General features: G+C 37.8%; 1 protein-coding gene across 1 annotated transcript; it reads right to left on the bottom strand.

Moving 5' to 3' along the window:
• Positions 1-10986: 10986 nt before the first annotated feature.
• Positions 10987-11571, bottom strand: LOC145679294 (uncharacterized). Its single transcript, XM_081749883.1, has one exon. It carries the CDS (start codon positions 11569-11571, stop codon positions 10987-10989), a length of 585 nt encoding a protein of 194 aa, XP_081606009.1.
• Positions 11572-12093: the final 522 nt, after the last annotated feature.

Raw genomic sequence — 12093 nt, 5'->3', positions numbered from 1 at the left:
TTCGCCAACGTCCCTGCAGCTGCACAAAGAGATGACAATAAAATTCGGATATCTTGAACCCAAAGAAGTCCATGAGTGCATGCTTCAGATCTATCTCATTGTCAAAGGATTTGCTACAGAGGTGGTTATCCAGGAAATAGAACAAGTGGTAATCTGATGGCGGTAGGTCCAGCGAGCATGGTGGAAGATACAGTGTCTCTCAGGCAAGTCGTTGAATCCTATTCCTGGTCGTCCTTGCTAAGAATAGTCTCGCTTTACAGCACGCCCTTGCGATTATCAAGGCTAGCTGCTTCTGCTGCAATGCGCAGTGCATCCGTTGCAACTCCTAGAAGTACAGATCCATAGTAATGGTGTGAACTAGTCTAAGATCTCGTAATGCATCATTTGGCGACTGTGATCTTGCGTAGATGAAGGTGGTCTCGAGATATGAGACACAGTGTTACGTGGTGGCACGCTTAGAAGTGTCATATTGGACCAACTTTTCGTACCTCGTAAGCATTCAACCAAATATGAGTATGTTATTATGCCGAGACAAAAATGACAAACAGGCTATCACACTTACTTGTTGGCTGCCGATAATGTGTGGAAGTACCCACTTGCTCAATTTGTACACCTTCCCTATGGAGTCCGTTTCCTTGCAAACCCAAAAATGTCCGGTAAAGTTAACCACATGTTTGATTGCTGTCCTCTATGCTACCTTCAGGGCATTGTCATCCAACACCTATAGTCGTCCACTACAGGGTTCATTTACAAAGGCTCAGATCTCCCGACCTGAATTTCTGAAATTATAGTGCTTTGCGGTACATTCGTTCACGACATCCTCCCCAAATACCTCATGTGAAGGGTAAGGGGAAAAAAGAAGGAATGTCACAAAACTACATTTTCGAGAAAACGGAGTTTTAATATTGAAAACCGCGTAAAAAGAATAGGGTTAGTTAAATCATTGCCCCTTTTTAAATGGACATTTCTACACTTACGCATACATGGCATATACAGTCAAATAGTATCAAGAGTCATCAGCAGATAGGACAAAGCACCCGAAAAAGCACATACATGGACATTCTTTGTTTTTTCCCCGTACCCTTCATGTATTCAATGGCTTGATGCTGGCGCTGACAGGCTTATCTTAAAGTCATACATTAAACAGCCACGAACAAGCAGTGTCTCCACCATTTCTCTTCGAAACTGGACGAGCTATGATTACTTTGTGCAACGTGCTTGTATTTGTATAGGTCAGTGGCGTATTTAGGAGTGGCTATCGTGCTCAAGCCCCCCTCCGAAATTCCATGTACAACAATAATCCTTCTTACCGTTTCTAAGGAAAAATATAAGTGGTTATTCACCTCAAGTGCATACCTCCCCAAAACAAAATCCTAAATACGCCACTGGTATCGGTCAATAGTCATACTAACCCAATAGCTTTTCCGGAGTGTAAGTGAGCGCTTCATCACTTAAGATGTGAAAAACGTCAAGAACATTTTTGGTTACCTTCCATAATGTTGTTTAGAGAAGGGGCATACAAAAATCAATAGAGGACATCAAGCTGAAAAACAAGACATGCTTTAGGGTAAGTTCTAATGCGTAGTTTTCGAGGAAATCGATATAAATTAATTTTTATGGTACTGTTTATTGTTTATTTATGTACTGCATATGTAAGAAAACACCGTTAACTAAAGGAGTGCATGCAGTAGCGTATTTAGGGGGGCTTCCGGGCTTAAGCCCCCCCCCAAATCTTACTTACTATAGTAAAGTATATGAAATATCTTGCAGAATTTTCACATTTTCAGGCAAAGTCCTTCCCGAAAGTTAGCAAAGCAGCCCCGAAACAAAATCGTAAATACGCCACTGAGTGCATGTTAGGGATGGTATCGAGACGAGACGAGACTTTGTACAGTCTCGGTCTCGTCTCGGTTTAAAAATAGCTGTCTCGGTCTCGGTCTCGTCTCGAGTCAAAAATCGCCGTCTCTGTCTCGGTCTCGTCTCGGTCAACAAATGCTTGTCTCGGTCTCGGTCTCGAGGGCCAAATCTCGGTCTCGTCTCGGTCTCGTCTCGAAATAAATAGGTGAAATTAAAATTGTAAAAGTATTATTATTGTAAAGTCTGTCATTTCTGCTTCTCATTTTTGGCCTTATTCTTGACTTAGAATTATAGGATGGTGTACTTCTTCACAGCTAATTTGCTAGCGCTGATGCCTTCCAAGTGTGTGTTCCAGTTTCAATCATCAGTGGGTATATCATATCTGGGATAAAATTCTAATAGTAACCCATATTTCACTTTCAGCAAAAGACTTTCACATATGGCCTCAGTACTGCCTGTACAACTAAACTCTATTAAATCAACTTCAGTACTATACAGTAGTTTATTTCCTTCCTTAGGATAAGAATTGTTCTATACATTCTAACTGATAACGCAACACATAGCAGCATGCATGTATTTAATCGTACCGAAATTGAAATTTTACAATTTCTCATTTATTATCCAATAATTCTGTTTTGACTGTCATTTTAAAAACATAATATAACGTTCATTATCTGAACAAATAGGGTAAATTATTACTACAATATATTTTGTTTAAAATTGATCAAATGTTTTATTACCCTTTCACATTTACGTGTTTAATTGACACCCTATTACACGAAATTCCTGAACTTTGTGGTGGGAGCTACGGCACTCATCTTTGCTATGTGTGGCCTCGGTTTGCATCACGAAACAAGTTAGATTCAAAGTCAGATGTTTGCATAGTTCGCGTCTAAATTTAAGTACATTCTGTTTCATATACAAGTTCCTAAAGTTGTAATGCATTACAAATGCATACGTATAGCCACTGCCGTAACATAGATTAAGCTTATTCCTGAGCTCTTAGCGGTGCATGCGATCTTTATTCGAGAAAACCAATCGTGCGTTCATTACGTTGAAATTTTATATTGATTGAAAATTACTTGCGAAACATTAACATACATATTATATAAGTATATAGGTAATTTGAGCTAGCTGTATCTATTTTCTCTCTCTCTCGCCAAAACAAGTGATTCTTAACTTTCTAGTTTTCCTTTGTATTCATTTTCGTAGTTTTGCACCAACATGAAGTATTAAATAGTCAAAAATATTTTTTTCACTGTATGCTTCGTTAAATTTTGGATCCAATTTTACCCTACCTTACCTAGTAAATTTATACAGTATATATATCTGAACATTAGTGGTAGACTATGTTAAGTCACTTTTTGGTCAAACTGAGTTAGAATACTTTTTTTAAAAAATAGACTATGTTCTTTCTAGTGCTGTAATAATGTAAGTCTAAAGCCATCTTACTACTTTGTAACTACTTAGTATAGTTTGAAAAACAGTATTATAGATCTTAGTTAAGAAACCGGTTTTTCGCTTCTCCTCTAAAATTACGAAATTATGACTTGGTTTAGTTTACCTCTGAGGTCTCGATATAAAATCATCACCATCATCATAATCAAGCATTATCAATCCACTGCTGGATGAAGTCTTCCCAAGTTTTCTCTACAAATATCTATCTTGGGTAATTCTTTTCCAGGTTACTCCCCAATGGTTCCTGATTTTGTCACAGTTTCTTGTATGCGGACATTTCCTAGACTGTTTTTGTCACGTGGTATCCAATCTAAAATTGTTTTCGTCTATCGATCATAATTTCGTCTTGCAATATGTCCATCACATTTTCCGGTCTATTTTAAACATTATTTCATTAGTACCAGTCATTAGTTGCCAAATAATTCATTTCTATATATTTGGGCTACAAATAATTCATATCCTCTACTTTTGGAGCACAGACACGTTACTTTTTGATATTCGGATTTGGCAACACTGACTCAATTATTTAAATCAACACAATGTAAGAACCCCCATTTGCTGTAATGGCTAGTACGCTTGATTTTGGTTCGCATGGTCCCGAGTTCGATTCCCGGTGGCGGTAATGTTCAACGACCGAAGTTTTTCGGATTCCACTATGATTAGTAAGTCCACGTCTCCTTTAGTCGCCCTAGCATAATCGTGAGATGTTAAAAGTGGGAGAAAACGGGAAAACCCCGCGAAAACCCACGCACTAAACTAAATTAACTGAACAAAAATATGTAATATCAAACGTAGTGCAATTATTTGAAAAATTACGACTTTATGTTGCGTTGGCAACATTGCTTGTTTATCTAGTGGTATTGCAGAGTATCTAGAAGAATTTCCCCTTCCATATTTCACACAGCATGTTAAAAAATTCAGCATTTTTAATATATGTGACTATTATATATAACTAAATGAAATACCCATTTTTCGCATGGGACCAGTATTTGGAAGTCAAGGCCTGTGGGAGTATCACTATCTCAGCATCCGCGAAAACTAGGTATTTGACACTAATATCGGTCATTTTGTATTATTTTTACATGTCTCGGCACCTCCTCCCCAGCAGGTGAACCCCGGACCACATGCACTGGTAGCTGAATTTGAAAGTCATCGCTAATGGAAGTGACATCATTGATCTCAGCGATCGTAAAAACTATACATTTGACACTAATATCGGCCATTTTGGATTACTTTTACATGTCTCGGTGTCCCTCCTGTGAACTCCGGCCCGCAGCTGAATGGGATGAATTTGCAGGTTAATGCGATCGCAGTTTCACCATTGATCTCAGAAAACGCGAAAACTATTTGACACTAATATCGGTCATTTTGTATTATTTTTACGTCTCGGTACTCCCCTCCCCCGCAAGTGAACCATGGCCCGCATGCACTGGTAGCTGACTTTGAAAGTCATCGCTAATGGAAGTATCATCATTGATCTCAGCGACTGCGAAAACTATGTATTCGACATTAATATCGGTCATTTTCTACTACTTTTACATGTCCCGGTAAACGCCCCTCCTGATTCAAAATTTTTTTTAAAAAAAAAGCTTCTTCTTGGTCTGAGGCCTGGGACATGATACTTGTCACCCAAATTTCATAACTTTTGGACTCTCGTCTGGTCCCCAGGCCGCACAGGCAATCAGAAAGACAGGCACGCAGACACACAGACAAACAAACTCTTCCTTTTACTTATATTAGATATAATATACAGGCGAGGATCCAAGGGGAGTGTTAAAGGGGTTATACCTCCCCTTGACACTCAGCTATACACTGTATAAAATGGGCTTCAATCCTACTTCTTTCTTTACACTGGATAAAATGTCAAATGTCAAACTATGGTTTAGCCCATCCCTCGATCATATCCTGGATCCGCTGGTATATATATATATATATATATATATATATATATATATATATATATATATATATATATATATATATATATATATATATGTGTGTGTGTGTGTGTGTGTGTGTGTGTGTGTGTTGAAAGAGGGAGAGAGACAGAGATGACTATACATATCAGCAGTGGATTTTGTTTCGGGAGAGGTTTGAGAACGAGTAAGCAATGCGAAAAAATGATCACAAATCTATTTCGGGAGGGGCTACAGTCCGATAGCCATCCCCTAAATACGCCACTGAACATTAGTCAACTGTTCCCATATTACCTAATACAGCAACGAAAGAAATTTTGAGTAAAGGTCAATGTTAATAGTTGTCTATATCAATATTCGAGACGAGACCGAGACTTTCGAGACTTACCTAAGTCTCGTCTCGGTCTCGTCTCAATTTATAGAGCTCCGTCTCGGTCTCGTCTCGGTAGATAAAAGGCCATCTCGGTCTCGGTCTCGTCTCGGTATATAAAAGGCCGTCTCGATCTCGTCTCGATAATTCGAGACGACACCGAGACGAGACCGAGACTAGTCTCGGTCTCGGTACCATCCCTAGTGCATGTATTGTTTTTTTCTTAACTGTGATATATATTCACTGAATTAATCATTCTAATAACGAATTACTATAGATTTAAGCACAGGGTGGCAGGGCTAATTATGTAATAATAGTTGCTATTAATTAATTAAAATATTTGCAAGTCATATAGTATCTGAAACTTCCTTGTAACAAAGAAAGGATATAATATAGGGCCTATAAGTTATTATGGAATGTGTATTAACGTAGGTAGCAATATATATATATATATATATATATATATATATATATATATATATATATATATATATATATATATATATATATATATATACTAGTTTCTTGATGCCTTCTACACGACTTTAATGACAACAGGCTTAAGGATTAATGTACGATATCTATGTCCGATGCAACTGGGATGCTTCTTGGAAAGGCATCCTATGAGAATGGTTGTGAATATCAATGAGAGGAAGAAAATATGAAGATTCTCCTTTAGTTCTTCTTTCTTCTTGTTTCTGAAATTTTTAGTACTGCACCAAAACACGCATAACTTAATACAATTTACCTCCACGTGCACAAACCTACCACGCTGTGGCAAGTTTAGTAGTCCGTTGGTCATCCTACAGAATATAACATAGAGGGAACAGAAAAGGAGCTTGCTAAGCAACCATCCAACAGCGTTTACCACCAAGATTGTTCCGCTGGCTGAGTGCTGCGCCACCTAATATCTTGGAGTCTCTGAAAATGAAATATTCATGAAGAATGCGGAGAAGAACGTTACAAACACTAAGACAACCTCTGTGTATGTGTGTTTACTAGGCAGTTTTCTTCTTACCATAAATGAAGGCTGGTTTAGTAAGTAACGAGAGTCAACTAGGCGGAACGTCATCCTAGCAGCACACATACATATATATACTGTACACCTTTGATGAATTCTGACATCTCTTACATGAATGCAGCTCCAGCGTAAGATGGTCGGGTGGATATACATACACCCTTGTCTCTCATGCATGTGAAATAGTTGATGTCACACAGCGGAAGGGGAGTCAGTCTCTTAATGAATCCTACAGGGATAGCGACAAAGGCTCTAGAAATTAATACTTTATTATAGTGGTATATTGCTGTCTTCATAAGTAACTTAAATGAGACTCCTATGATATTTTCCTCTTGAAAATTAAATGTGGACTTCACATTGTCATGTTGTGAGCATATATGATTATCTTCAATCCTCAAATGCATAATCAGGTAATTTTGTTGCATAAAGAAAGATTTTCCTAATCTCGATTTAAGTCGTTATATGTGTAATATCAAACTTATGCTTTGTAATTTCCTTAACACATACCGAGAAGTTTTAAGAAAAAATTACATTAGAAGTACATCATCGAATTTTCTTTCGGTAATTATATCCAAAAGAAGGCTCTATTCCATCCACTTAATATACATGAAGCGGGTAAGTCAACAGAGAAGGGGTAGGGTTGACATTTTTACCTACTTTACGAATATATGAATAACTTTAAAACAATTCTGAAAAGAACAGAGAGATTGGTAATTACGAGTAGGAATATCACAAGAAATAGTAAGTATAGGTACATTTCACAGACATTAATCAAATATGAAGCAATCTGCAGTAGCGGCCATTACATAGAACGAATTAGGCAACCACACGGGGCTCCGCGCTTCAGAGTATACTGTAAAAATAAATAATAATAATAAAAAAAAACTGTTATTTCAACGACACGCCTCTGTGTTAATGCGATTGTGTTAAACTACAACACAAACAGGTGGTTAGAACAACTCACACTCCATTTGGAGTTGTGTATCAAATACCGGTAGTTGAAATGACACACAGCATGTGTATTGAATTTTCGGTGTTGTTTTCTGCGTGATTGCTAAATATGTTGGGCATCTAATTATGAAGGCTTATGTAGTTTGACCTTGTTGCTCCTGAGCAACACGAAAGTTCTATATTTTTTTTCATGAGCATATTTATTGTCTTCCAATTGGCGGCAATACCTACAAGCAACATCTCTTTTGAGGAAATTTGTTTTTTAGCGCTCCGGAAATTCGGAACTTTAGCCGTAGATGTTACTAGAATAGTGACGTATTTCCAACGTTTGGCGCCTTGCGTTTCCGTTGTGTTTGTTTTATTGTGTGCAACACTGAAGAAATAAAAGTTTCGCTTCGCGATTTGACTAGAAGCTAGGTGAAGGTTCACTTGATATTTATGTAAAATATTATGGCAATATCTAACTTACTAAAGTAGTTATTACGCCTTTGTAAACTGTGTTGCTTGAGAGCAACAATGTAGTATATTTCAAGACCGTATCCTTTCATGTGGAAATGATATGGGACATGTCTAAAAAGCTGGAGATTTCACAATAGTCCCTTTCCCGGTCTTGGAAGCAATCACCCACATAGTCAGGGATGTAGATAGGGAGCCATGGGACACGGTTCCCCCAAAATTTAGCTTGCTCCCAAATGTCATGAGTTTACTATATATTTATTTGAGAATTCACTATATAATTACTGGGCCAAGTCGTTTCCATTTGCAAATATGCCTCTCAAAATCAGAACTCTAGCTGCGTTACTGCACATAGTGTAAAATTAGTGCATTACCGCAACTACAAGTTTGTTACGATTGCGCAAGCGTTGGTTTTCTCGGTTCGTCCATGGGGTTTGAATCTATTACGACCATTTGTTTGAAACACAAACAAAAGTAAGAGAACTGTTTCAAATAAATTTATGGTTAGCAGAACAATACATTACTTACTTCTACCATATATATAATATCACCGGTGTATGAGTGGATAAGCTCAACCCCTTTTATCAAGTAGTCCCGGGTTCAATTCCCTGTGAGGCCACAATATTGGTTCGGATCTCACGTTGAACTGAAAGTTCCGTCCTTAGAACGCCATCATTCAATGAAAAGCAATGGCAAACCATCATAGGCTCACCTTACCCAGTGATCCATGTGTAATTGTTTTGTATCATCAGAAATATAGCTACAAACGATATACAGCGTATGTTCCTGTGCATGTAAGAAAGTAATCAGTGTGCAGTTGTTTCGTATTATCGGATATATAGCTAGAAATATATAAATACAGTATTTGATATGGTGTGTGTACTTCACATACAATATAACTTTGTGTAAGTAAGAACGCAATCAATGTGTAATTGTGTGGTAGCATCAGAAATAGGTATATTCACAAACTACATGGCTCTGTGTAGGTAAGAATGTAATGACAGTGTGTAGTTGTTTTGGTATTATATATAGCAAGAAAAAATAAGTATCTATCTATCTACTTATATATAATATGATTTGATATTGCACATATATCTTTGTAGCAGAACGTAATCGGAATGTAATTGTTTGATACTTAAGTAGATCATAGCCACCAAACAAAAATATACATAAAGTGTGAGAGATGTTACATGGCAAAAAAGATACATCAAATGAGCATTGTTGCTTGTGGGCTACGTATCATATTTCATTTATTGTAAACAATAAATTCATTTTCACTCCAAATTTTGAATTTAGTACCTAAAATATGCAAATCACCCAAATTTGTAATTTTTAACACAACTCGTTCATGCTTTGCCAATTGAAGTGCTAAGCTACAGACAAACATAGTAGGAAAGAAATACTTCGTAGTAGGAAACGTAGTAGGAAAGAAATACATAGTAGAAAAGAAAACAAATCGTGGTAAGTATCCACAAAATTTCAACATGTAAACCGCGCGATGTGTTCTCAATTGTTTTACATAATTTCTAAATAAATATGTTAACAGCAAGAAGCAACACCGTATTACTGTGTCACTTCTACATTGCACTAGAAGTCACAGGTCAACACCGGGAACTGTGTTTCAAAAATGGTGGAAAACAAGTAGAAAAACAATTAAGAAGCAATCATATTATAAAGACTAGCCTTTGGCCAGCTGGGGGCGCCGCCCCCAGACCCCTCTTTTGCTCGACCTACGACCTCACATGTCATATTTTCGAGCATTTATTAAGATTTCCTTAATTCGGCCCGCGTTTGCTCGGCCTAATCCCCACATCTCATATTTATCATCCTTTGTTCCTTAATACTCGGCTTAATAACTCGCAGTTTATTTTTTATAGCAGCCTTTGTTTTGTCAATCATAATTTATCGACTTATTATATAATGAATGATGATGTTGCATTCTCATTTGCAGAGGTTTTTTTTTCTTCTTTCTTTCCTTCTTTTTTTTTTGTTATTTCAAATTTTCAAAAAAGGAATCCGGGATTTTTGTTCGACCATACCCTTGCATATTTTTAAGACAAAGGTCGATTCTTTTTCTTGTAACTTTCTAGTATTTCCACACCACCTCTGGGGTATCCTGCTATAGGCATACCCCTTTCAATGAAAGCTTTTGCTTGGGCATGTCTTTCGTATACTACCAAAAGTTGAACGTAAGTGGTATTTGTGTCTTGGAAGGTTCCTATCATAGTGTCAAAGTCAAGTTCAATATGATTTGTATTTGGACAGGCACCAAGCATCCTCCATAAAGAAGTTTAAAGGGATTTCTTTTTGCGCATGCTCCTATGCTACTATCAAGTGTAAGTGAAAATGAATTTTTGGAGCAGACATTTATCATACTCCGAAATGAATGTCCGATTCTGTTGTTCTCTGGACAATTCCATAGTATGCATATTCTCTGGGCGTATCTAGATACTAAAAGGAACTATCGTAGAAGCTGTGAGTATACAACATTCTTTACAAAAGCGGTTCTTCAATTATTCTTTCAGACTGAACCAGTAACACAGCAGAATCCCTTGATCGGACACGTCCAGGTGGGACGTACAGTTGGCCGTGAGCGAATACGTCACTGCGCAAGTCAACTCCATCAAAATCAATTGTTTGACCCTGACTCTTGTTGATCGTAATAGGGTAAGCAAGTCTAAGGAAACTACCTGTGATACATCGTCAAAGGACTGTTGAGCTCAACCGGCGCTTGAAAGGTAATCCATGGCATTGAATACAGCTCAGAACTATGAGGTTTTTTCACTGTTATGAGCCGCGGGGATATATCAACAATTATGACTTTAGTCCCGTTTAGAAGACCATCATCGAAGTGCAAATTCCTCATTATCATGCAAACTGCGCCTTTTTAAAGTTCCAGGTAGTGATCTGGAACTTCTTTGGTATGGACGTTAGCGAGGGTCTCTGGAGTAAGAAAGAAGTCATCGACGTACCTTTCTTCCACGTAATTCACGCTCAGCAAGTGAGATGAATCGCCAGGTAAGCTTTTTTAAGATTGTTGCGTTTACAGAGACGACATCCTCATTCTTTACACAAAGAATTGCTTTCTTTGCGCAAGTATCAGGTTCAGACAACACATTTTGGGGGGATTTTTTTTCAATAAACGGAGAAACATTAGTGAGGTATTGAATATTCGGCAATGGTACGAGTTGAGCTGCATCCTGACCTTCACTGAAATTGATAGGAGGTAGTGTACCGTCACGAATATGCAAGAGAAAGTTGGTAAATGAGCAATCATTCTGTATTCTTAGATTTTGTTCAAGACTGAACTGCTTCACCAACGACCATATAGGAGAGCAGCGAAGAGAAGCTTGAATCACTTCAATATTGGTACGACCAGTTGTAACAACTGGAGGGATCTGTCGAAAATCTCCGGCAAAAATCACAAGTTTACCACCAAATGGCAAATTTGTTCTCATTAGGTCTCGCAATAATCTCTCTAGTATATGGATTAACGCTTTATGTGCCATTGGTGCCTCATCGTAGATTATAACAGATGCTTCCATGATTAATTCTGCTTGCTAACTCTCTCCCGCAATTCCCCAAAATTTCGTGTCATTACTTAAGTTTAAGGGCAACTTAAACATGCTGTGCGCTGTCGTGCCACCTTCATAGTTCTGAGCAGCGATTGCAGAACTTGCAGTACAAAGAACTATGCGACGGCTTAGGCGTAGTTTAACAGTGAAAACATTAAGAAGCAGAATCTTTCCCGATCCAGCAGGCCCGTCGATAAAAATGACATTTGAAGACTTATTGGTTCGGGGATTTTCCAGGAAATATCTGACATATTCAAGTACATTTTTCTGGTCATTACTGAGTTTAGGGAGCCATTCCTCGATAAAAAAAAGTAAGCTGACTTACAGAATATTGCCTTCTCTCTATCAAGTTCGGTTAACTCGTCTTGAACATCAGGGAGGCCATGTTCAGAAAGGCCATGTCGTTGAAGGCTTCTGTCGATTTCACACAATGCTACTGTGTAGGCTCGGTCTGGATTATTTATATAATTTTGTAACATATCTTCTGCCAAC

The sequence above is a fragment of the Thermobia domestica genome, chromosome 1, assembly GCF_964235325.1.
Source record: "Thermobia domestica chromosome 1, izTheDome1.hap1.1, whole genome shotgun sequence".
Taxonomy (NCBI): Eukaryota; Metazoa; Arthropoda; class Insecta; order Zygentoma; family Lepismatidae; genus Thermobia; species Thermobia domestica.
Note: the sequence above shows the minus strand (reverse complement) of the source record. Positions and strands in the feature narration are given on the sequence as shown.

Bases quoted from the DNA above. Each gene is read 5' to 3' on its own strand.
- LOC145679294 (XM_081749883.1), bottom strand. From the start codon at position 11,571: ATGGAAGCATCTGTTATAATCTACGATGAGGCACCAATGGCACATAAA.